The following is a 27,626-nucleotide window of genomic DNA, read 5'->3' as shown; positions in this document are numbered from 1 at the left end:
CAGTGTGACTAGTAAGAGATTTTTAAACAAGCAGTTCCCATTGCCTTCAAAAGAAAACATTAGGTATTGTGAGTCTGAAAAATAATGACCACATCATCAGAATAATGGTCACATTATTCAACCTTAAATAGATTTTTGTGGGCTTTTGGTTTTGTTTTTTTTTAAATATATTATTAAGTTAATTGACAAATAATTGTTTCCCTATATGTATGTATTACACTGCGATTAATGTTCTGCCCAGCTGCTACCTATTCCTCTAATCTCCTAATTAAGTGAATTATACATCATGGACCAGATTCAGTAATGAAGGAAAGATTGCTTGGAAGAATTAAACTTTGGCGCTAATCAGGTTAAAAACGGTATTGATGCTCTCATTCTGAGATTGCAATCAGGGTTTATCGCAAAAACTTGGTTTGATTTTCTGTGGGAGAAGTTGAATTGTAGGAGAACAAAAATACAAAAGAGTTTTCAATGGTTTAGTTGCTTACTAAAACATCCTTGTTTTTCAGAATTCTCTTTGGAAACATAATAGTTGCTAAGGTAACCCATATCTAATATTGTTTGAGAAGAGAATATAACCTTAATTGTTACATAGCAAAATGTCCTCTTCTGAATTCTTAACTGAAATATAACCTTACAAAAGGAATTTATACTCATCTAAATTCAGGCAATTTACATTGAGTTTATGGTGACGTACTTGAAATGGCAATTTGTCTTCCCTCCCATTCCCCAAGTGGTTAGTGCTCATGCATGCTAATTTGTTCATTCAAATCCTTGTTTGTCCACTGGGACTACACAGATAATCTGAAAGATGCAAAGTAGCTTCCAATTAAATAGTAAATAATGAAAGAAGCCTAAGAATATGATAATACTATCTTCTTGGCAGTTAGGTATCTCAAATGTATAAACAATTACAAAAACAGAAAATATTTTCTCCAAATACCAGACTGAGTCTTCCTTCAGCAAAGCATGGCAGTCACCACAGTCACTTTACCCAACTTGTTTAACATTGTTTCATAAGTGTAATTCATGCAGAACATCTCAATTATGTCTCATTTCTGGTATTGAGAATATTCAGAATGTGTTTCTATACTTATTTAAGCAAATAGATCACCTCATTGTGCTTCACTGTGTAGGGCAGGTGGAAGAAATCTCACCAGAATTAGCCATGCAGATCTATTCAATGAGTGTTCTTGACCAATGTTTCCTTGCAAAGTCGCTTCCCTCTTCCCTCCCCCTGCCCCCCACTCTCTTTTAGCCCTCTTCTTGGTGTGTCTGTCCATCATGCCCTGGAAAAACCATACCAAGATATATATTCAGTGATAAATGCTTGTAAATAATGCCTTTTTAATATCATCCTACTTTACCTTCTTATTTGGCTTATTTCTGAGATGGTGCTTTGTCAGGGATGCGAATGAGCATTTTCAATGCTGTGGCTGTGAAGTACACTTCCTGTCTTGTTCAAAGGATAAACTTCTGGTTGGCCAGTACCTTTCAGTCTAGCAGGCTAAGGCAGCAAATCACTTTGTTTTCTTTCTGTTGAATCCCATGTTACACAATGTCTGCAGTTCACAGAAAGTCATATTTCTTACGGGCTGGAAAATTCAGGTGCAACCAATGCCTCACACTTTGGCTTTTTACTTAAACTGATAATAAACCTGACATCTAACCACTTCCTAGATTGCAGTGAATAGCAGCCTGTGAAACCACAATTAATTAAAGTTTAGAAAACCACAGTTTTTGATGTCTTGTGTTCGGTAATTAGCTCCATGTATTCTATATTAAATCATCAGAAACTGACAGTATTGCTGAATCAGTGAATGGGAAAATCAGAGACAGGGGTATTTTAAGTACATATAGAAGCAGAAAAGTATGTTTCAGCATGTAAATATTAATTTTTCAAATGGGTGTTAAAAAGGGTACATGTGGGGAATAGAATGAGTGTTGCCTCTTTAAAAGGTTTTAAAACTCTTTTAAAAATATGCTTTTGAAATACAAAATTAAAGAAAACCCTCACATCTTCTAAAAGTAATAGTGATGTATAGCTGTAGTTTGTAAATGGATTATGATTAGTGCAGGGTCAGTGTGCAGCACTCACTTTCCTTGTGCAGGTGTTTTGACTTTGTAGCTTTATAGCAGAGTAAATGTGCAAAACCAGAGAAGTAATGTGAAAGGAGATGGTCTGTGCACGTGGGGGACATCCCTTCAAGTCATTGTGACTGCTGGCAGGATTGGGGCCATAACTGATGCCTGAATAGACTTGTTTAAAATGCTACAAGGAAGATTAATGGCATGAGAACATAAGTCTGCATCATTTTCCATAATTTCTGTTAAAAAGAGTACCCATACTTTGTTAGCAAGCCCAAATGAATATAATTATATATCTATATCTATCTATCTATCTAGATATCAAAATACCTGATCTAGTTGACCATCAGATTATTCAGAGGTAATTTGTTCACATCTGTGGACAATGACATTGTTATAATCAAAGATTTCGGGATTAATGGAATACAACTGATTAACTAGCAGTCCCCAGGAGAATGGTATTTGCTCTAAAACATATTGGATGTGTTAATACTTTGGGTTTACTACTTGGCAGATACTATCTTTCCTCCTTTTCTTCTTTTTCTTTTTCTATGTGTCGAGGAAAGGGCTGAGAAGGAATTGCATGTACAAAGGAAAATGTATATTTTTTGATTGCAGTAGAAGTAATTAGACTGCGTCAAAGATTTATTTCATTTTTAATAACACCAAGAGTCAGGCTGAGGCAGTTGTTTATAGTGGTGCCTTAAAATTCAACCTGTTCTATTTTAATAGATTTCTTCATGCTGTAAGCAGCACCAAATTTCATGGGAGACTATTAGAAATAGAACAAAGCAGTCTGCTTTCAAATCATCCTTGAAGGATCGGTTTTAAATAGCTTTGAAAAAGTAGAGCATGGCAGAAATGCATCTACTTTTATTTTATGGCTGATGCTTAAACTGTCTTCTCAAATGTGTTACATTACATACTTTTTTGAGGTTTCAAAGAAGTTGTAAATGATATTGCCAAAGGAACCTCTGCTACTCCCAAGGAACTAACTTTTAATAAAAAAAACTGTGACTCCCTAATTTTCTTCAAGAGAAAGTAGCTTAATTAAAATCCAAAACTGGAGTAGTCTCATTCATTTTCCTAGTCTCATTTTAGTTAAGGACTTGTGGTTTGACATGCAGCTGAAAAACCCAAACATATTTTTCTATCAGATATTCTATATTTAGTTATACTGGCATGCAGTTATTGAGTTTTGTTACACCATTAGTTTACTAAACCCAAAGAGTAAAAATGTACAAATGGACAAGGAGTTACTAAGGCAAAAAAGTATTTGGTTATGTATCCAGGAGAGCTTCTGGCATAGTTAGTCAACACAGATTTTTAATTTATTTAGAATTAATTTGTTTCTAAAATTCAGCATTTCCCTCAACATAATTGGAGAGACCTTCTAGAAACATTAGGGTTACCAGGTGGATGCTTTGTAATGCAATCACAGAGATGCAAGGTTGGGAGGGAACTCAGTGGGAGCATTTCTGAGCCATTGTCCTGCTCTAAGCATGGAGTATTTACACTAAGCTCATTCTTGCTAGATTCTAGCACTGTTCCTAAAACCCAGGGATGAAGATTTCACAGATTTCCCTGGTCATCTGCACCTTTTACATTGTGTGAGCTTTTTTTCAAGCGCCTAACATAAATAATTCTTGTCATTGATGGACTAGGGAACAGCTGATCATCTGATGCTCTTTTACGTGTTTGTTATCTCCTGTCAGCCTGGTCTTGTCAGGATGAAAGAAAGTTGTATCACTCAATCTTTTATCATGGTTCATTCTTTGTTTTCATCTTGCTCTTTCATGTGAATATCCTGTTTCTATCTGCCTTTATCTCCCAAGTGCTGGAGATAAATCTGAACACTGTATTTCAGCTGAGACCTCTCTGACAGCTCAATAGTCTCATTTTATGATGTAGTTCTGAAAATATCTGAATGATATTTGTTTTTTTTTTGATCATGATCTCATTGTCCTTTATTCAGGTTTTGGTCCCCTGTAACACTGTTTATTCTGCTTCAGACTCTGTACCTATGATTTTGTATTTATGCTTTTAATATTTTAATCCTAAATGCAAGGGATTTCAAAATATTTTTTCTTAAGTGTCGCTTATTATGCATACTTTTCCAATTCATTTTGCCTTTTACTTGTTGTATAACTGCATTACTATACCTGTGTGCATAATATATATCAAAGTATAATGAGGTAAAATGAAATGAGATTTAAGAGGTATAGATAGTGAAAAATATACAGGTAGAAGTGATAGAGCTGAACACTAAGTGTATGTCAGAACATTATAGTTAGCAGTACAGGACAATGAAAGCAAGCTCACAAGTTGTAAGTCTAGGATGTTTAAACAGTTGAGAATCTTTACGTGGGCAACGTAACCATAGTCTGCCATGCTTTTTGGCTTCTGATGTGTGTGTCATATCTAAAACAAATTTAAATATGACAACTACACAATGCAAAATATTTTCCTTCACAAATCTTAAAATATTTTACATTTCTAATGTGTTTGATGACATTAAGACATGAGGACAGAAATTAGGTTCCTTCCCTGTAAAGTAATGTTTTGTTCAAGGACTTTTTACCTTCAAGGCAGGACAAGCTCTGATTTGCAATGTGTGCTGTACAGGAATGTTGGGTGTGTTCTTTTTATTGTGATATGAAATGAACAGAAACCTGTTGTGGAATGCAATTTAACATGTATACTGAAGGATCAAATTAAAGCTATGTTCACTGTCAAAGTAATTTTCATTGTCCTCCACAAAGACAGTTGCTAGTTGTAATAAACAATCATTCCTAGTGTTTAATGTTTGATGAACCTCCTATGAACATACTGGGATAAGTAAACATTTTCTTAAGAGCAACTACCCATTTCCAGCAGGGAGGTTCCTAGAGGGATCTTAAAGAGCAGTTCATTCCCTGACTACAAACACTTACTCTTGTTTAATTTGATTATGCTTTTATATGTATTTTGAGTAAAATGAGTAATTTTTAAAAAGGTCTGAAGACATGATACCTTTTAACTATGGCTGGCCATATCTCCTGTCATAGAAGAATGTACAAAAACTTTTTTCTATTCAGAACAGCTGCACTTATGTTGACTGTTTATGCCTTGTCAGCTACTGTCAATCAAGCAAGAACTAGAGCTTTGTGTACAGAAAATGGAAAAATAAAGTCTTCTGTAAATCATAAATGTAACAGATGCAAGTGTTCCCTGCTTGAATTTTGGGTGAGCCTATAAATGTTGTGATTAATAATCACAGTAACCCTGTTTGCAATAAGATCTGAGCAAACTTTCGTAAGACTAAGACTATATCTACATGCACACTGCAATCTGATTGCAGGAATCTCTTTTTGCATTGATTCTTTTGTGCACTGATGCTTTTAATTTACTGTCAGTTCAAATACAAAGTTATTCTTCCTTTTAGACGATAATTTCACATTTTAAGCAAAATTCAGGTTGTCCTGACTGAAGTAAAAGTTGTTCCATGTTTCAGCCTGCAACAGGTATGTGTATTGGACTTGCATAGCATCGAAGTTTCAGGGAAAGAAGCTAAACTCTGGTGGAATCCTATTTTGCTAAAGTTCAGCTAAATCTTGGAGCCAGGGTCTCTGTACACTAAATATGAACTGTAAAAAAAAGTATTAGTATATCATTATAAATATTGAGATGAGCGATTCTCTTTCTCTGAATATTTGATGTATAAATCTTTATAAAGTTTCCCTTCTAGAAGGGAATTGCAGATATAGTACAACATTCATGTAAATAGGACAACCTAGAAAATTGCATTTAGGTTTATATTCACAAAATGAAGGTAAAGGGTTTATTTATATCAGCATTTGAAAAAAAACTTCTTATTTTGCTGTGAATTCATCTATGCATTTGAATGTCCATGAAAGAATATTTTAATGCAAAGTGATGTCACTGGTACTTTAAACAGTCATTAAATACCGTACTGCTTTAATCACAAGGACAGTTCAAGCACAAAACAAAAATGAAGCTACCTTAAGTGCTTATGGTTGAAACATAAAAATGTAATAGTGGGTATATTCAGAAAGTCATAAAGCAATGAAATATTGAAGTAGTTTTCATAGGGTCTCTGTAGAGTTCTACTTTAACTCCTCAGTGAAAGCAGTATGAGGAGAAAATACCACATTTACTGGAAAATACAGCAAGTAATCAATAGAATGCTGCCCTACAAATGGCTACAAGACTGAAATGACCTTTTAACAATGACCTGGATTAAGCAGGGAATAAACTTTAAATGTTCTTAAATACTGTGATGAGTAGTCAATAAGGAAGAGTTGAAAGGAGAGTTGAAAGGCACTAAGACAGGGAGGACAGAGTTACTACTTAGGAAGATGTTTGTGTTTCCTAAACTTAACCTGCAGGAATCAGGAGCAGTCCCACAAGATATGAATATTAACCAGCTGTCCTGCAGAGGTTTGTCAAGGCAGGAGATTGCAGCCATCTGCTGCAGGTCACTCAACCAAACTTGTAGCAAGCACTTACAGGAGATGCACCTTCCCTCCCACATTCCACACTGTCAAGATTCACTGCAGCTGATAATTTGTTTAGGACAGTCCTGTGAATGTAAAAAAGAAAATGCCATCAGACATAAAGGTTATGATTTCTTAGACATTGGGGGATTTGCCTGCTTTAGCACCTTGCTGCAAGCACGAGACAAAATCTTGCTCCAAAGGAAGATTTTATGAGATTGTGATGAAAGAAACTGTACTTCAGTAAATTATTTTGGTACTTCATTTTGCCTACACACAGGCTACTTTCAGTCACTTTTAGCAGGTACTTTGTCTGTATAAACATACAAACACACTTTGTACACTTTAAAAAGTGTATATACATGCAAGTATTGCCCGTGGTCTGAATTAGACTAAATGTTTTTGTTAAGCGTTTAAATTGTACAAGACATAATATTATCTACTGGGTTTTAGTTTTTTTAAAGTAGCAATTATAGTCCTCCCATGTGCTCATGGAAGAGACAGGAATGGCCAGGTTGTTTTAAATGTATTTCATAAATTTGGTTTGAAAACGTTATAATGCAAGTTTCTCTGAAGTTCAGAAATCAAAACATTTTGCAGTTGTTACTAGGATACAAAAGGTAGACTTTTTCTTATGGCATATATATATATAGTTATATGTATTGGGGAGAGCTCACTCTAAATTTTGTTTAAAGTCTCATTTAGAAGAGAGAAATGTATAAAAAGGGAGTGCTCACTAAAAATTAAGATTTTGGAAGTAGATAAGGTTTAAATGTTACTCTGCTGCTAGTATACTTAATAGGAACCCAGACTGTGGGATAATAAACCTAAAATTAGTTTGTATATCTACGGTAATTTGAAAATGATAAAAAAGACAAATTATTTCAGGAAGTAACTCAAGATTAAAACTGACATACTGATTTGACTTTGAAGCTTCTTGTCTTGTAGATAGTCTATGCCATAACTTGTTCTATACTATTATCACAGGCTAAGTATTTGCTTTTAAATGCTTCCTGTTCAACACAGTGAAGTTCAACGTCATCAGGTCCTGCTTTCAGAATAGTAAGGCTTTTGTTTTGCTTACTGAGTCAAAATGTGTCCAAGCCCTGAGATGTCTTGCATTTCTTTGCGTCTTCTATCTAGAATCACTAGTATTCACTACTATGTCCACAAATTCCTAATGCAAGCAAATATAATAAAAACCCATTACAAAGGTAGAAAAGAAGCATCAGAATTTGACTTCCTTTGCAAGTATCTGGATGAATCTGCAAGCTTTCTGGATTCTGGAGGTTGCAGGAGTTATATGTTTCATGGCTTGGGATCTGTGTGGTTGCCAAAGATGCTGGTAAAACAACTTTCAAGCCAAGTTATTTATACAATTCTTCACTCCTTAATTAGCTGAAAGAATAAATCAGTGAATGAACGTTCTTACCCAAAAGAATACAAGAATCCCTGGGTAATGTTTTAGAATAATGCTTCCAGTAAAGGAGAGGCAGGTAATTTTGTAGTGCTTGTGAAATACTCACAAAGGAGCACATGCTGCTTCAGTGAGACATAACCAGATGCACTGAAAAAATCCATAACATGCAACTGCATCCAAGAAAGATAGTTGTTTCTGTGTATATATTTCCTAGGAGGAGAAACCTCTGAAACTATCATGGTGAAGTGTATTGGCAGTAAGATGTCCCGTGCAATGCAGTACTGAACATTAGTTTTCTTCTTTTTGCCTTTAAAGTGAATTAGTGTGGATTTATTATTGATACATGTGATCACAGGAAAAATCAAAATGTATTTTAATACATGTATAATCACAACTATCTATGTACACATGCATGATTATAGATATTTATGATAACTAACCAATCACTAAAGTTTTTTTTTTAAATGGCTTCCAGAGATTATTGCTATAGATGGCATCATCTGAGAGTTAATGAACTGGCTCTAGATGTGTCATCTCTGCCTTCACAGAGTGTCTCTCACACCTATACTGTCTATTTCAAAAGGTGTCAGTATGCATTGACTTCAGGCAAAAAGCTGCAATTTGCCAGAAGAACACTGATGATTAGTGACATCCTGTGCTATTTCCATCCTGCTAGCTTCCTTGGGAGCATCTTGCAGTTGTTTTCAGCACAATTAGAATTCCAGGCCTTCTCTGTGAACTGCACAGAAACTCTATTTGGGGGGAACATTTAAACATTTTCAAAAAACATTTTATCTCAAAAGTTTAGTCTGATGATATGTTAGGCTGTCAGTTAAGCTATAAAACTGCTAACCAACACTATTTTTACATGTCTTTATTCTATTATACACACCTCTGACAGGCAAAACCAGAAATACGAATGTGTTCATTTTCCCTTGTGATCTCTGTGATCTTTCTCCTCTTGGTGGTTATGAGGAGTATAAATTATGCACGATTTGGAGAGCAATCCTTAAATTGGAGTAACAAATATATGGACATAGAGTTTGGAAAGCTATCTCTGGCTTTAAGATGTAAATTGGTGCAAGGGCATGCATGGATACTCAGCAAATGAGGTCCTCAGTGAGATGAAAGGAAAACCTTGCACGCACATGAAGAGAGCCTGAACAAGCTTTTGATAAGAGGTTATAGCACACTGCATAAACAGAAAATTTAGGGAACCCATGAAAGACAAAGAGCTGGAGGCCCAGCAAAGAGGGGTGCTGTCATCCTGCAGTCTGCTTCTGATTTGCAGAAGCTGATTAAATTGAGGAGGGTTGGTACCCCTCTCCCTGCGTGCCATTTGACTGGCAGAAGCTGCATCCCTGAAGCGAGGCCAGCTGAAGGAGAGGGATGTTTCATTCAGGGCCACTGGAGCTTATTTCACCAGACCTACCTACTCAGCAGACCCAGACTGATGGGTCTCTCATGCAGCCATCCTTGCTGCTGTGACAGTAACTTCAGGTAAAGCACTCAAAAGTGCTCCAGTGGATGGGAGCTGTGATGGTCCTCCTGACTTCCATCTCTGCCATGTGCAGTAAACATCCTTCCCTTATTCCTGATTTTGGCAGCCGAAAAGAAATGCTTGTCTGTCTCTGTGTCTTTTTTTTTTTTTTTTTTGGTCTTTTGGTTGTTTGCACACAGGTCCAGCTACAGATCATCTCACTTCCTTCTGCCTTGCAGCTTGAACAGCACTGACATTTTCATAGCAGTGGTGCAGGTTAATGTTGCACAGAGAAGATGTCTTTATAAATGAAAGATTTTCAGAAATGCTTTTTTTTTTTTTGTTTGTTTTTTTTACTGCAGAGATGCAAGCAAGTAAAAGTGTGTGCTTGTTCAGGTAGGTCAGGATTTCTAGAGACTTTTCACACCTAATTAGGGCATGTACTATGGGAGAAAACAAAGAGCTATTGTTATGAGGAGAAATTTGTGTCCTAAGGGCAAACTCGAAAGAGTTGGATATCTGCTTTCTCTCATAGCTTGTAATGATGCTAGTAGGAGGGTTACCTGTGATTATAAGGGAAGAAAACAGACTCTTTATTGTGCATGTTACAAGAATGTGCATGCACTATATGTTTCAAAAGCATATCTTTAAATCTAAGCAGGACTTGGAGTGTTCGTGTATAATAATTAAAAAGAAAATAAGTAAGGATATTTCATTAAAAGAAATATGTTATTTCTTTCCAGTTTCTGATCCTAGCTGTGCTTCAGAGGAGAGTAGGTTCCTTTTAGTTTTTCTATAGAATCCCTTCTAGTTTGATTAAACTACGTTGATGTTTATTAGTTTCTCTGAACTGTGCCAACTGATGAAAGGGTCATCACTCAGAAACTGCTTGACAATGTTTTCTTCAGACAAGAAATAAATAAAAAAGTGTGCGTTTCTTTTGTGGGGAGGTAATTATTTTAGACGTATTATTCAGTGTCCTGTCATGCCAAGTATTTGACTCACTTGTTTTTGTTTTTCCAGTCTTAACTTAGTGCTTGTGTTATTAAACATGAAATTCCTTACCCCTGGTGGCAGCAACCTAACAATACTTTTTCTTGCCTCTCCCTTAACTGGAAGAGAATAGTACCTTGACAGTCCTATCCTAAGAAGCAGGAGCAGAATAAAGGCTTTTCTTAGTTCATGATAGTGTTTAAGAGCTGATCTTGTGAAGATTGTCGTTCAGGGCAGTTATGGTCTAAATTGTTTATCCTTGGAGCAGGTTCAGTGCAAGGAAAGAACAGATGGATAGTGGCAAACAAGCAAGGTTATATCATCCAGTCTCATATCCAAATTTATACCTGCTATCTGTCTATCACAATTCTGGGCACTTCAGGTAAATCAATAATGAATATCTAATAAAAACTGGCTGTATTCATTCTCTCACAGAACTTGTGAGATCAATTGCCTTTATGCTCATTTTCCAGTTTTGATAAGGCTGTGTTACAAACCTGTATGCTGTGAAATTCCTAGTGCCATAGTGAATCTAAAACTGTATTTGTGTTGGCAGCTGCTGTGCTTTTGGTTGTGATGGCTTAGCTGTTGCAGGTCTATGTTGTGAAGAAGCTTGTGGTTCTTTTTCAGAAAGTTTACCTCTTGTTTATTATGCAGCCACATATACAGTCATGCTTGAATAGCAAGGACATACTGCTTGCAGGTGCTTTACATTATGAAGGTTTGACCTAAGTACTGTGTTCAGGATAACACTAGAAATATGTGTCAAAATAAGAAATTAATCATAAGTCTTCAAGTTAGGCTACATACTAAATAATGCTTTAGGCTTGAACTTCAGCTACATATTTTTAAATTTGTTTGTTGAAGTTTTTGTTCAGATCTACTGCTTCAGTGAGGGTTGACTTCTTATTCTACTTACAATAGTGTCCTACCCTTTTCCTTTCAAGAAAGAGGCTAGATGGAGTGATTATGGTTCCTTTAATAGGGCACAACTAACATTGTAAGCACCATAAAATGTATTTTAGGTCCTAAACTTTTTATGGAGTACTGTTGTTATGTGTGATATTCGGGGCTGGATAGTCTTGTGATACTAGTCTATATTGTTTCTGTCCTTTTCTCCAACCCCATATCTTAAACTGTTGCCTAAATTTTGTCTATTTGCCTGTCTTCTATGTTTGTAAACAACTTAGGGGATTTCTGTATGGTATTTGTTTTGATAGACCAAAGTGCATGTACAGAAATACAACACAAACAAACCTGATGAAAATTCTGTTTGATCCAACACTAATTGTCATTCTTGGCAGTTCTACAGGCCAGGAGAAGCCTGATGTTTTCTGCTCTGGTTTTCATCCCAAATCATTTTAACTAACAGTGAAGATGCAACTGTTTGTCTATATCTTGGTTTAAAGCATATTCTTTCTTGTTAAAGTAATTTGAAATTGTTTCCTGGGCAGAAAAACAGAAACAAACTGTAATATTTTTTAACTAGAGGAATCACATAGAGAACTCGATGTATTTGTCAAATTTATCTTGACAAAAAAGATTCATGCTCAGAAGAAAAAGAATAAGAAAGGTGATCTCAAACCTAAAACATTGGCATTAGTTGAGAATGTGTTGCTATGACAGAAAAGTCATATTAGTATTTATTGTAACAGAGTTTGGAGAACATCACTTCCCAGAATATGGTTTGCACCAGTAAAGATATTTTGGATAGGTGCTATATTTTGACAGCAGAAGTGTCTGCTGTCTTGGGTTATGTCTCCCCTGTCAGATAAAGAAATATCTGTTAAATCAAAGGCTGATTATTTTCTATCTGACCTGTTAGGGGGAGGCATGACAAAGTTCTGTGGAGTAAATCAGGTGATGCCATCTATAGAATAGACATGCCATTGACAGACGGCTGCTTCGTTATAAGATCATCATTATCTCCACCAGCATTGTACAGCAAAACAGCTAGAGATTGTCAGTGATCCTCCTGGGAGGCTTTCCCACTGCCATTCTGCAGTGAAACGGCATTTCTCTCTGACAACTATTGAGTCCTGATGTCGTAGCACAGCACAGGGAGTGCCTTGAAAACACCAGTGTGTGTCAGGCAAGCAGGTGGAGTGAGGGATCCAAGTAGGACTATCTAGAAAGATCTAGATTAAATTACATCAGGAGTGATGATCTTACTATAAAGTGAATGAAAGCTCCATTTAAGAAGCTTTCATTTCAGTATTTTTAAGTTGCAGCTATGATGTTACATTTCAGAGTTATGCTGAAGTTCGGTATTGCTTCTTCTAAAAGGTGTGTACCATCAATGAAGTCAAGTTTTAATTTCTTGCATCAAGTAATTTCTGCATTCCATTTTGTAAGTAAAATCTTACTGCATGTGTAAACACTGCCTGTAGATGACAAACAAACTTTGAGAAAGTAAAGTGAAATTATAAATTGTATAGAATTCAAATGTATAATTTTACATTTGAAATAAGTGGAAGGAGTACTACTTATGCTGCCCCTGATGTTCTGTCCAAAACATTTAAATTATAAAATAAGTACTACCTACTAGCAAGTAAAAACAATGTAAAGTATAATTAGAAGTTCAATTTATATTAAACAGTTTGCTAAATTGAGATTTCATAAAGGTTATTATGTTACAAATATAACATAGAGCATTTATAGCGTTATGATATCTATTATCTTTAATCTTTGGTACATTTTATCTGTCATATAAATTGACTAACCTTAAAGATTATTAGGAAAAACATCCTTAATCTTGAGATTCTCATGACTTTATTCTATGAACATTCATCTTCAAAGTTGTATAATTTTGCTGTTTCAATTACTTTTCCTTTCTGTTTTGGGCATCTGTGAGAATGACTAGAAAGTTATGGCAGCTTTAATTGTGTTACCATTAAGTGCAATGATTCACCGTATCCTCATAACATTTTAACTCAGGCAAATGCCTATTGAATCCAGAATACCATAAATTGATGGATTACTTGGTGCATATGTATTGTGTAGGGTGCATGTTATAAGTTGTAAATATGGAAATAAATTCTAGACCAATTCATTTTCCTCTAGAATCCACCTGTTTCTCTGGCAACAAAAATCCCAGCACATGTAAGATACTGAGGTAAATTCTTCAGCTGGAAACAAAATAGACAGTTCTTTTTTTTTTTTTTTATTTTATTCAGTTATTAGTTCTACCATTGACCTTGTTTTCCATGTTAGTAAAATCCTACACCTTCAAACCAGGAAATGTGACTGTTACATCATTGTGGAGAAAAACAAGAAGAAAAATTTTGGAATGTTTACTTTTTTGACCACCTGAATTACAGTGTCACAGCACTGTTGTGAAGCTTGCTGAGTAGCATATTTTGCTAAGAGCAACTATTTAAATCATAGACCAGAATCTGTTGCTTTATTATCATAATGTAGTAGATGGATCAACATGTTATTATTTGTAATGTGGGCAATGGAGCAAAGAGAAAAAGAAATAGTTTAATATTTTGAAAACCACATTCATCTAGAATGGGAAGCAACTGTTTCACCAACTCTATTGGAAATTATTAGGAAAATGAAAATAGGGTAAAGTTAATAATAGCAGCACATTTAATCTATATTTTGTATTATTTTTGCAAGACTCCCAGTTAAAAAGCAGCACAAATCATTCTAGTGATTGCATTTCTTGAAGTTGAAGAGAGAAAAAGCCTTGAAGCAAAAAATAGGAACGCCATGGTGGTTACTTCCATTTTCTGCTCTTTCAACCAGAGTTTAGCTGAAACCGAAAATGCATATTTAATAGAATTTAGAGGACAGAAAATAAAAAATTATTATTGGTATGGAATACATCTGTTGCAGGCATATATATTTTATAAAAGTGCTGTTGAGTGTGTAGTGTTGCAAGAATTATTTTACTAAATCTTTTTTTCAGCATAACTGTTACATTTCCCATAAATTTCCCTGATCATTTTGAAAAGGTAAATGGCCACGTACCATTGACCTGACATTATAGATGGAAAAAATTACAGTGTATAAACACTTCACATTACAGTACTGAGAGTGCTATTTTGACACTAACTGGTATGAGGATTTTTAAATATAGATATCTATATAAACACATATTCTTGTGCTTCCCATCCCTTAAATCAGCAGTATGTTGAAATTGTTCTTCATCTTGCTAACATGATCCAGATGAATTGATCTAGTGCAGTACTGTGGACATAATGTCTGCAGTGGTGTCTGCATACAGAAAAGCCTGAAAAAACTTAAGGTGCTGCAGAAGCAGCTTCCTGCTTAGGCTTCTCTTCCTGCCTTTTTTATTGTTTTGAAAATAAAATCAATGCATAATCTTAAAACAGATTGTAGAGTGAACAAAAACAGACGCCTCACTTTGCTTGAATTGTCTGTGACTAAGTACTCCTGTCTAGTGAGTTTCTCAGCGAGATTTGTGCTGTGGGAAAGTACTTTTTCAGGACTCAATTTCAACATTTAAATACTTTTGATTTCATTTGGAACATTTTTTTCTCTTCGTAAGGGAGAAATAATTTTAACTATGCCAGATGTTGTTATTACTCTGTTCATTATTGTTTAACCAGAAACATAATTCATAGTACTGCATGAAACACAACTGGTGGTTTGTTTTTTTTAATCTAGAGATGAGAGCTAGAATATTTGCTATCTTTGTACTGGGGTATGTTAATATTTTGCATTTAGAGACCAGAAGAAAAGATTGTGGCTAATTTTCTGAGTAAAGGTTGAATGTGAAAGGTTTCAGATTTCTAGAGGGATATGGGAAATGACCTAAATGGGGCTGTATTTTTAAATCACTCTTTGTTCTATTTCTAAAGTTTTATTCATCACTCAGTGAACATCTCCAAAGGACAGGTGTACTGGCATGCTAGCTGCAAGGCTGGAAATGTAAGAAGTAGGAAAACTGTGCAATGGAAGTTTGTTTACAATTATTGCCAAAGAATAATTAGGTACTTTTTGGCTCTTGTCATTTGTCTTATTAGATAAACTGTACTTTGGAAACAAGCTATCCGCTTATAAACTTTCCCAGCTCTGTAACTTGGTAAAGTACAGCACTTTGTCAAAGCAGATCCATTAACCCTCTGACTGGCGCTCTTCTCTTGGCTTTGATTGCAGCACCACACAGAAGCACCCAGCCCATCCTTGCTACCCCCATCAGCTTTGCCCTTGGATGTATTAAACAATGCTGTTGCTGGATTTAGCACTGTGGAAGACCTCATCCGCTATCTTGAACCAGATCGGTGGCAACTGGATTTGGAAGATTTGTACAGGCCAACGTGGCAGCTTCTTGGGAAAGCATACATTCATGGCAGGAAATCAAGAGGTAATTTACTCTTCTGTCTGGCCTTGCAGCTTTCTACCGGTATGATTTCTTGACAAAGATGGAAGAGCATTCTTCACCTTGAGTTTTGGTTCCCAGAAAGGAATGTGTTAGAAAGACAGCAGATATCATAGAAGAAGCAAACACCATAGTTTCCTGTAGAGAACCTGGAAGGTCTTTATTTCCATAAAGTAGCAGAACCTCTTGATGGGTAACATATTTGAATTTTTTGGGTTTCTTTTTTCATGGAGGGCAAAAACTTTATTTTTGTTTGAGTCATGTCATACACTTACTGTATTGTGTGAATGACTGTTGATTTCCTTAGATATTTTCCAGTATCTGCATGAAATGAATTGAGACCAATTGCCTAAATGTTTCTCTTTGATGAATCTTAGGAAATACCATGTCAGGTTTAATCATGAAGTTGTCAACTTAATCAGAAGTAAAGTAGATTGTGTTTTCAAAATTTGTAGATCTATTGATCAGCAAGTAATTTTCTTCCATCTGCATTTGACACTCATGAATTTCTGACCTCATCCCATCCAGATGCTGTCCACTGTTTCATGTCTGTGGATTCCATGTGTATGGATAGTGTGAATGCAATGCCACCTTCCTTGCCCACCATACAGCATGAAAAGGAAAACATATGAGACTTCTCTGTTGGTGGATGTAAACTAGATTGTCATCTGATCAGCAAGAAAAGGAAGGAAGTAAAACTTTTCATAACTCAAATTTATGGGTTTGGCAGTTAATTATTAGATCAGAGCCTAGAAATCAACCTTTGTACCCTATCTCTACTGCTATAGCTGGGCATAGAGCAGCTAAATTATGAGCCAGTGAGGAGAAAATATCTTTAAAAGCTCTCAGATAATCATTTAACACTTCCTTAATTAAATATTCAGTATTTGCCAAATGCATGCCATAAGTACACCGTAAGTGGGAGAAAAACAAAATGCAGGTGCTGGATAACATCTATACAGACAAAAGCAACTCCCTGCAAGGCACATCTTAGAAAGAAACTATTAGAGTAAATCTTTTAAAGACTTCTAATTAGATGCTGAAATAGATTTTTCCACTGAATAAACATATCATGGTATTGCCACATTTGTCTTAAAGAGACCACCCTCAGACTGCATTACCAAGTCTGTAATATAATAGCCTGAGGTGGAAAATATGTCCAGTTGAAATGACATAGTATTAACTGTTAGGACTATTCAATAGATAGGAAAAGCAAAACCTTTTTCTTATTTTTTCTTGGTTTTTTTTCCCATGTTATTCTCTCAAGCAGTGTGTTTGCTGTATTTCAAAACCTTTTAAAGAAGTATTTGTGAGACGTGCATGTCCTAAAATTTTTGGTTTTATTCAAACTCTTTGATTCTATGATTAGATCAGTTTCATTTTTACAGAGTTTCTGTGTAAAAGCTAAATTACTGTCCTGCTTTCATAAACATGTAATTAAAAGTGTATCTTACTTTTTGTAGGGAAACATCCTCTACTCCTACTTAATAACTTGTACGGAAAAGACTATATTTAGACAACCTAAATTCCAGAGAACTTCTGTCTCTGATGTTTTCTCTGGATAAAATGCTTCCAAAAACTTCTAGTTAGGAAAGAAGGAACATCAGAGGCTTTGATGTCTAAATATAGTCCTAAATTCTTTTATACTATTAAACATGCTTAAAAATAAAATATATTTTGCTGTGCAAAAAAAAAAAAAATCCCATCATTTCCCACTAAAATCTGTGTATAATCATTTGATCACATTCTGAAATCTCCTTAAAGAGGAAAAAAATAGCCACAGTCAAAGCATAGTCCTTAGCAGTTGTGTTTTTCTTACAGTTCTATGACTTTTTTTACCCCACTTCTTGCTTGAGATTTTGTAACAGCTCCTATTGTAGAAGCCAGTAAGAAACTTACATTCCCAGGAACATCTCCAAAGTGCTTAGGAATGAAAACCATCTTGCTGCTATCTGTGCTCACACACAAGTGCCCCAACCGGAATTTAATTTGTTTCATTGACTTTGAGAGCAGTATCCAGCTGGAAAAATGCTTTGGAAAAGAAGTTTCCCTGTGGTACTCGATCCACATCCCAGAAGATGCCAGAAAATTGCATTGCCAGTTGCATAACACAATTAATTTCAGGGTGATGTGAACATGGATTAGTTCAGTTGTATGTGCCAGTGAAGGCACACTCTTGAAATATGCTTTACTGTAGGCCTACCTGCATCTACATTTTTTCTCCCTTTTTCTCCTTATTTTTATTTTAGTGTTTCCTATTTCTGTGCTACTGCACAGCCTTTCACTCCTCCTGAGCTAGTGCTAGACAAAAGAACCCTGACTGTTGTGTCAAACATGATACATGAGTGGAAGCCAAGTTGAAGGGGTGTTTAAATGTTCACATTATAACAGGTACTGTAACTCAGTGCACTTGGGAAATCCACATAACCTTTTATTGTGGTTAAGTAAACACTTTTAAGGGAATATATACATTCTCTCATCTAGCTTCATGCCCACAGTGTGTGAAAATAAATTTTGAGCAGACAGCTACTCTTTGAAAAAATAACAGCTTCATTCACACACTTCAAAGAAGTGATTATATAAGCACTAGATAAATTTGCCACAGACCTTTTAATGAAATTGAATTACATAAGGTAGGGCAAGGGTTCATTGTGAGGTATCATAGCAATATGCCGTGGTACATTTTAAAGCATGAAGTCAAACATGACATTTGTTCATCTCTCCTGAAGCCTGTTTTAACTGTGCAGCACACTGAAAGGTATCTTCTAAGAGCTGACTGTGTGTTCTTCCACAGAGCCCTCTTAAAATTAATGTCTGCAGGTCTGAGGGGTTCAGTTCAAATTCATTACTTATTTGTGACAAAATGTGTAGCACAATGCTTATTTTAGTGCATTGCCCTTTTCTCTATAATTACAGCTAGTTGTAGGTATGGAAATTGATATATTCCTCTGCTGCTGCCAGAAGGCAGGAGGCAGTGGAGGAGGACATCACCACAAAGGCATCTCTCTCCCACTGCTCCGTGGGCTTGCTGGAAGAGGTGTCAGTGCCCAGCTTCCACTTTCAATATCTCATGGTGAAGGGCTGAGCAGCACAGAAGCTTAGCTTCTTCAGATCCATTGCACCGAGCATATCAGTCTCTGCAGAAACAACCTTCCAGTAGAAAGTATTAGCAGATCTAGCACTTCTCACAGTGTGCTGCAGGCATGTTATCCCCATTCAGACAGATAACTTATTGTATGTTTGAAAAACTAACAGGAGAAGGAAGTACTCCATTCCTGTCCTCAGTCCTTGATTAATGGAGGTAGACATGTCCACCTTCTGAGTGACTCAGCCAGGAGCTATTAGCTGATCAGAAGAGCTTAAATAATTTCTGATTTCTCACAGTGAATCTCTCCCCTGGAAGTTTTGTTTCTCTTATCCTCTTCTCCCTTCTCAACTTTCTCCAAGGAATGCTCTTGCAGTGTGGGAGGCAGGCTGGTGTCCTATCAGTAACTTTATTGGAGTTATTGCACACTCCTCCCTCTTAAAAATAAGTTTGTTTATTTAGGAGCCTGTGTTAACCTGATAGTGATGGAATGAAGTGCCGCAGCTTGGCATTCCCTGTGAGTGTGAGCAAAGAAAAGGCTTCAGTGTGTTTAACTGACCTTTCACAACAATAAATCCTTACCTATAGATGCCAGCATATGGATATGGCCTACAAAAGAAACGTTTGAAGGAACATGGATTGAAATTCCTTCCCAAAGACCTGCTTCTGGGAGAGTCCCAGTGAGCATTTCTGCTAAAGAAATGCAGGTTCTAAATTTTTTTAATTTCTTCTGTGTTTAAATAGAATGAAGAGGTATTATCTTGCCTTGATAGGCTGAAGTTATCCTTGATGACCTCTTGAAGCTCTTTACATAGGAGAGAGGAAAAAGTATTTTTCTAGAGGGTGGTTCAGATCAGAAACTTATTTTAGCTTTATTGTATATCTTTTTATTTACAAATTAATACCAAAAAAATAGAAAGTATTTTTTAAGCAATATTAATGCACTGGGATATTTTTCCCCTAATTTCTTCTTGATTTAGCTCAAAACCAGTTGGTTAAAGAACTTTGCCACTTTGTTCGGGGCCTCTATTCCAGTCATCTCAATAGCCATGTAATCATAGGGTTTTCTTCTTCTTTTACTGTTTCTCTTTCTTCCTTTTTTTACTAGAGTAGTATCCCTGTCAGTTAGATATCACTTCTGTTCCTCAATGGTGGGTGTGGAGAAAAACAATTCAGGCAAAATATCACAGACCACAATCATTACAGTCTGTCTTTTCTGAAATAAATTCAATCTACATTGCTTTTCACTGTTTTCCCAGTCTTTTTTGGTTTTTTTTCTGGTTTTAACTGCTTCTTTCAAGGCTTATTATTTCTTGACTATGCAGCTAAGATGAACCTGAAGAAGCTTGTCCTCTTTCAGATCTTTTCATGAACTTGCTGGTCAACCATTGGCATAGTGAAACTTGACTGTGATTCAGTGGAACAAGTTTATAGTGAAACTCATAAAAATATTAAGATCTTTAACTTGCACTTCAAGTTAGATGATTACATGCAGAAACCTTTATTTAAGACACATCAGAAGAAAATGAAACCTAGATAAATAATAGAAATTCATATATATGCTGCTGTGGAGAGAAGGGGAAAAATTGAGCCTACTAATAATCAGAAAGATATATAACCTTGTGAACGTGCTCATTCTGTGCAAAATTCACTGATAGTGACAACTTGAGGTTCTTAGTCCATAAAAGTGTTTTCTGCTTAGATATGAATAATCTGATTCTTTCTTATCCTTACAATGCCCTAGTGAAGAAGCAATAATTGAAATTTTAGTAAGGAAGAAGTTTCAATGCTTTAGGCAAATTATTTAAAAATATCTTAGAAATTTTGCAGGATTCTTAAATACTCTGTGTTTCTCCAATCCAAAATGACTATGGAATAGCAACAGTGGAGCTCAGAGTATTCATATGAACAAAGTGAATTCTATTAGGGTTGATTTGATAAAACGTCTATTGGAATACAGTAGCCAAATCTTGCTTTAATTTGAACCAACTTTGCCAGAGATATAAAATAATTGGTGAATATTACTCTGCAACGATTATTCCATTTAAGTTTCATGGTGCTCATGCAACTGCAGTATTATACATTTGTGCTGCACCTGTACCACCCACACAAAAATGAACCTTCCCCATGGATCCTGCACTGCTGAAGTGGATTTACCATGAATGAACTTGGATTGCAAATCAGGAAAGCACAGTTCTCTCTGTCCCTTTGCAGTGGTGGACCTGAACCTGCTGAAGGAGGAGGTGAGGCTGTACAGCTGCACTCCTCGCAACTTCTCCGTGTCGCTGAGGGAGGAGCTGAAGAGAACTGACACCATCTTCTGGCCGCTGTGCCTGCTGGTGAAACGCTGTGGGGGCAACTGTGCCTGTTGTCAACAGAGCTGCAATGACTGCCAATGTGTGCCAACAAAAGTCACCAAAAAATACCATGAGGTACGCACCTCTTTTTTATATTTGCGTGTTTGGAAATACTGAAGCAAATTAAGGAGTTTATTTTTAATAAACGGAATGCACCAATATGAATATTTTAATATTTTATGGCTCGCACTTGTAGTAAATATTTTTTAGCATTTTAATTAGGTATTGCATGGAAAAAAGTAAAACCTTCCTTGTTAAAATACTTTTCTGTGCAACTACTAAATTAATTTCTGAACTATTTATTGGTGCAGTTCAGACACATCCCAACCATAATTTTTTCTGCTTTCTGTAGTGGGAGATGTTAACTTTATGAAGAAACAAATATTTGTTCATTTCCATAGCAATAAATCAATAGCAAAAATTATTTGTTATAGAATTATCTAATTGGGTTAACTCTACTGTTTACTCTAAAATAAAATTAAGTGGAAATCAGAAAGTGCAAGACTCTGGTAAAGCAACATGATTTAATCATGTTCAACATGATTTAATCAATTTTGTAAATGACTTGAGGTAAAAGCAAAAATAGTAACGAGTGGGTGGAATTAATGAAGAAATTTAGTTTTGATATGCTTCCTGTCATCCAGTGTGTTTCCACTGCAATCTAGCTCATAGTCTAGGTGTGTGATGAAGCACTTGCTGTTTTCTTGATGCTTGGCTTCTTCTCCTTCAGGTTCTTCAGCTGAAGCCAAGGATTGGTGTCCGGGGATTGCATAAATCATTGACAGATGTACCCTTGGAACACCACGAGGAGTGTGACTGTGTGTGCAAAGGGAATACTGAAGGATAAACATGATTTAATTGTGCTGTTTTCTTTCAAAGCACATTCAATCAATGGCTGATTCTATTATGGGGCTTGTGCATTATCTCCTTCTGTAATCTCAGTTGTTTGCTTTGGGGATCTTCCATCTTGAAGATTTACAGTGAGCTCTAAAAAGAGGAGAAGCGAAACTGGGATTATATGTTGTGTGACAGCTCTGTTTGGAGGCCCAGTGAAAGGATGGGAGAAAGGCATCAATGAGGGATTTAAAATATATGTATTGTTGTTGTCCCCAACAATTTTCTTGGCAATACATGGATTTATAATTTAGGAGTAAAAATAGAGATAGAAGGCTGACATCATGGAGACTTGATCCTGCTGGCTGTCTCATTTCTACAGCTCAAGTACATCTGGCCTCTGGTTGAAAACACCTGAAATCTTTCTGTGTTCAGCTACTCCTACGTACTCCAAATCAAAGCATTCTCTGTTGTATAAACTTGGGTTAAAACGGACTGTCTTTTTCTGAATTAAATTTAATTTGTCTAATGCTGGTAGGAAGGACTGGATTTTTCCATATGCTCTAGTAAAGCTCCTGCCTTTTAGAAGGAAGACTGGACAATAACATGAGCTAAGGAAGCAAACATTGAAAAGAACAGCGCCTTTATTCTTACTACTACGGCTGATGATTTTTTGTGTGTTTGTTATTTTTTATTGTGTACATTTTTATACTCTCCTTTTGACAATATAACTATTTGCTTTTCTAAACTTGTTAAATATATCTATTTTTACCAAAGGTATTTAATATTCTTTTTTTTATTACAACCTAGATCAACTATTTTTTAGTTTTGTGAGACTTTAAAGCCAGATTTATACAGGTGAGGAACAGAGATGTGGTTACAGTGGGAAAGAAGCGTGATCTCTTTGCAGTTTGTTTCTGCATAGTGAAAAGTACAGTTTTTTACCTGAATGCACAGTAGTAGTAGACAGAGGTGTGTGGGTGAAGCTCTAAGCTCCATGAGACTAAAAATATGAGAGACAGAGGTTATTATAACCAGTTTCAGAAGCTGACTTTAAAAATTCCTCTCTCAATACTGGCCTTTGTTCAGGTAGAAAGAAATGAGCATAGATAGATGCATTCTGGCTTGTTTAACTCTTTAATTTCTTTAAAGTAGAATGACCTACAATGTAAGAAAAGAAACCAGTGGCTTGCAGCCATCATGATGCATCATGATCATGGGAAGGCAGCTTTGTCAATGTTGAAGTGTATGGTTTTCCATTGACAGAAATAGCTGTTAAAGTACTGTTCACTCACAGGAATGTAACACTCTGCAGTGCAGTTTGATGAACTATGGTATTGTTCTTCTGTATGTTATATTCTTTAACCAATACACTTATCCCACCCTATGCAAATTGAAACGGAAACAGTAAAGTATTTTGCTTGTAAAATGCTTTAACATTATGCCTAGTTTATTTTTTTGAATATTGGATTTTCAGATTGTAATGAATCACAAAATAAAGTAATAATGCTAATTTTGGGAGAATAAATGTTTCAGTGTGGTTGCATATTTCTATCTGTCGATATACAGTTTAACAGGAACATTTAGGATGGTGGTTTTCTCCTTACCATTTTGAAAACAAGTCTTCTGTTGCCAAGACTTCCACTTGCTTTACTAATTCTGCACTACTGTAAATCCACAAGAAGAAAAAGGGAAGAAATGAATGTGATGCTATTTGTGTAAACTTTCAAAATGTTCAAAATTGTGTGGATGTAAAGTCATCAAATTGAAATAACATCTTCTGTTATTGTTTCCATAGTGAAAATTAATTCTGATGAATTCTGCAAGTTGGTATGAATTTCTGATAGCAGTTCTGGAAAATACTCAGGTGGCTTCTGATTTTGTCCCCACCCTCAAACTCCTACTCAATAAGAAAAATATCTGGTGTAATTGTGACGTATAATTATCCAGTTTGAATATTAACCCTATATCAGAATGCAGAATTATGGTCACACAAGAAACCTGATTTACTTGAATTTTGAGTCTTTGACCAGAGGTGTTCTGCAGGGATGTTGGGGATGTTTTTGCAGTAATGTTGTCCTTTTTTTTTTTTTTTAATTTTTATTTTTATTTAAAGAGTTTTTGAACAGAAAATCAAGGTAAAGTCAGAAATCATAGCCTCTAGCATCACAATTCAGCAGAAGAATCAAAAAGTGTAATTCCATTGCAGAAATTTCTGATGTATGAAATACAGGTGGTCTCATCCTCTCTGTAGACTTGCCAGAAGAAGGCTGCCCATGAATTCTGGGGTCGGTATCTGGTGAAAGCAGAGTAATGAGGAGTTTCTGGAAGCATGTGGGATATGGAGAGTAATGAATGCCAATTTCCATATGTGTGGAACAATGTTAACAAAAATGGGTAATAAGCCTGTGATTTTCTAATGTGGAATAGAAGTTGCAAGTTCTGATCTTACGTCTTTGTGGAGATTTTTTTTTAAATTGTTGCTGTCTATTTTAAGCCATAAATTCCTGAATTGTGTTAATGTAAGCATCAGTGTTTGGGAATAATGGCTGTTTTTAATGGGTCTAAACTGTGGAAACAACTGAGTAGAATCAAGTAGCTTCTGTAAACAGACAAGATCCAAATAGCATAGTCTGGATTTTGTAGGTTTTATCCTATGCCCAATAAATGTCTTCAGTTAAAAGTAATTGTTCCCCCCAGAGGAATAGGTGGGGGAGCTGATGACTGATGTTGAGCCTTGTTTTTATGGATTCTGTATATACTCACATTCCTGGAACCCTCCTGTCAGCTGTGGCCAGAATGGGAGTCATGTGGAGGAGCACCAAATCTTTACTCACCAAGGGCGTTAACTGCAGATCTCTTGGCTCTTAAACTCATTTAAGTGTTTTTGCTCTGCCTCTGCCTGGTTGTACAGGCTTACAGCTCCATTTCAGCAGAAGAGGAGAAAAAAAATTTGGATGATACAACAGAGTGTGTGGAGAAAAAAGATAGACAGAAGCCCAAAGATTTGTTTTTTATTAGCTGGTTCATTAGCTAACGCAAGCTGTTACCTGATTTCCTTTCTAACAAAGCACTGTGTTGAAAAACTTAAAAATTTGCAATTCAAATGCTAGCTGCTTAAACAGTCTCATTTTGATTACTTCAAACTCTGAAAGCAAAAATTGTAAACATTTACTTTCTGTTTGGCTTCTGAAGATACAATAATAGTGCTGCTGTTCAAAGCTCTCTCATGAAACGTCATGCAGAAATGTTAAATTATGGTTGCAAGATGCTTGTTCAAACCAGGTGCTGAAGCTAAGTAGACAAAGTTTTCCAATTCTGTTTGTGATATTATATTTAAATTAATTTCAGAAAGATTGCTATTTATGTCACTTTTTGCATGGGATGCCTTATTAATTTGCCTTTGAAAGTCCTTTCATGCACCTTTTAAACCCAGGAACAGTGGCTTTGTTTGTCTGCCAAAATCACAGCGTAAAAATATGACTGTGTATTTCAGCATAAATTGGACAAACTTTCCGGAGAAAGCAGTTTGCCTATTGCCTCACTGGAATTCTTCTAGACTGTTGAAAGAAAAATAAGTTTACAGCTCAGTCATGGGAGAAAGAGGACAGCTATTTTTTGCAATTGATATAGTACATAAGCTATACTCCTGCTCTGACTCTTGCTCTGTGTCAGTCTTCATTGAGCTGGTCTCTCTTCACCAAGTGTAGAGGCAAAGTCTGGCCCTCCCAGCTGAGGCAGCTCTGTCAGGTGCATAAGATTCATCAACAGGAATACTCCACACACAGGCCTGTTTTCTGAACAAAACACTGCTTTCTCAGAGAGTCTTAAGGAGTTCTGGGGTCTGGAATGGCTTTCCATATAGCTGGTTTGCCCAGCTTTTTTTTGCCTGATGAAGTAAATACAGAAGTGCCAGTTTGACTCAAGCCCTTGTTGCCTTCTTCAGATTCTGCTTCACTGAAGACAGGTCCAAGCCAGCTTGGGTCTGGTGTCGCTCCTGTTTAGGGTAAGTGATAAACCACATCTTGGTGGACTTGCTTTCCTCTCAAGAATACTTGTTTATCTGTCTTTGTCCTGCTTCCCTCATATCTGTGGGATGGGTCTTGTCTCAGACAGCACCTGAGTGAAACTTATGTAAGAGGGAAGGCCAGTGAAGGCCATAATGTTCAGAGTTCTTTTTTGAAATAAAGAAGCATCACACAATGATCAGAACAATTAGCCACTTTGAGAATCAAAAGATAGTAAAATCTACTTCACTACTTTGTTCAAAAGGCTTCATTTAGAGACTGAGAAGAAGAAAATGTTTAAACTTTGATTTCACTCGTTTAGAGGTTTTCCACAATTCCAGAAGAGAGGCTGCTTTTCACCCTCATTAATAGTTTTTTATTCTGTATCCTTTTGTCATAAATTGAGTGATTACCCTCAAAACCAGCAAACACGTAAGTCTCTATTTCCTCAGGTTTTAAAAGCCTGGATCCCCTGATTCTTTCAGCCTTCAGGGTGGCCTCTCTTTTATTGTGACTAATATATTTTTCAGTAAGAAGAAATTAGTGACCTGTGTACCATATAGCATCATTATGCTTGCAGGCTGAGCAGACTTTTGGTATACTTTCAGAGAGGAGGTGCCAGGCAGGAATTGGCTTTTTTGGTGCCTTTACATATTTGCGACATCATAGCAGATGAGCTGAAAGGTGAATGGAATTCAGATTAACAAAATTCAACCACTGTTCTCCAGACAGGATGTGCTCCACATGCAAAGCCTCAAAAATAAGTCTGTTTACCTGTGACTCATTTTAGTTACTTTTCATATTTTGTGTTGAAGGTAAGTGTTGAAAGACAAAGCGTATCTGAGCTCTAAAAAGCTTTTTCATCCAGAGCCTTAAGCAACTAGAGGTCTGATTCCTTCAGTAAACTATAACAGCCATCTTACTCTGTTTTATGTTGTGTAGTTAAATCTTAGAGTTTAAGCACAAATTTCTGATATAGTCATAAAGAATCTCCTCTTGGTTGGGGGGCAGGGTGAGAGGGCATCCTTTCCCGACAATTTTATGGCATGTGGCTCTTTGGGAAGCAGTCTGTACATTTATGTGAGATATGGTTTGCGTGTGGTCCTTATTGACAGGCTGGCTTCCACTTACAAAACTGGTTATTGGTTCTGAAGAATTAAGAGTCTGTTTGTGAATAAGAAAATAAGTGAAAGGCCTGTGTTGCCTTAGACCAAGTGCTCATCTAGTTTGGTGTTTTTCTCTCTAGTCATGGTGATCATTGATGAAAGCACACAAGTATGCTATGCTTTCCAAATTCCATAAATCAGCAGTTTGGGACTCCTTTAGCCAGAGTTTGGATATAGCCAGTAATATCCTCAGCAGCAGCAGCAGCTGTAAAATACAGCCCATTGACATAAATGAATGTGTCTTCTGCATGATGTGGTCACAGCAGAGGTTGTGCCTCACAGAAAGATGGTTATCATAAGTGCCTTAAACCTGATGTCTTTTGCCACACCTGAGCTGAATGGGTTCA

The 27,626-nt window shown here is 36.2% G+C and overlaps 1 protein-coding gene across 1 annotated transcript in view; it reads left to right on the top strand.

The window, feature by feature from the left end:
• PDGFC (platelet derived growth factor C) overlaps positions 1-23,634 on the top strand; it is a 122,438-nt gene extending 98,804 nt beyond the window's left edge. Inside the window, exons 4-6 of the mRNA XM_085058573.1 lie at positions 15,608-15,815; positions 21,130-21,347; positions 22,003-23,634. Of these exons, the coding sequence (XP_084914699.1) occupies positions 15,608-15,815; positions 21,130-21,347; positions 22,003-22,119 (543 nt within the window). The 3' untranslated portion in view covers positions 22,120-23,634. The remainder of the gene's footprint in view (positions 1-15,607; positions 15,816-21,129; positions 21,348-22,002) is intronic.
• Positions 23,635-27,626: the final 3,992 nt, after the last annotated feature.

Source organism: Lichenostomus cassidix, chromosome 4 (assembly GCF_008360975.1).
Source record: "Lichenostomus cassidix isolate B80296 chromosome 4, HeHo_3.0, whole genome shotgun sequence".
Classification (NCBI taxonomy): domain Eukaryota; kingdom Metazoa; phylum Chordata; class Aves; order Passeriformes; family Meliphagidae; genus Lichenostomus; species Lichenostomus cassidix.
Note: the sequence above shows the minus strand (reverse complement) of the source record. Positions and strands in the feature narration are given on the sequence as shown.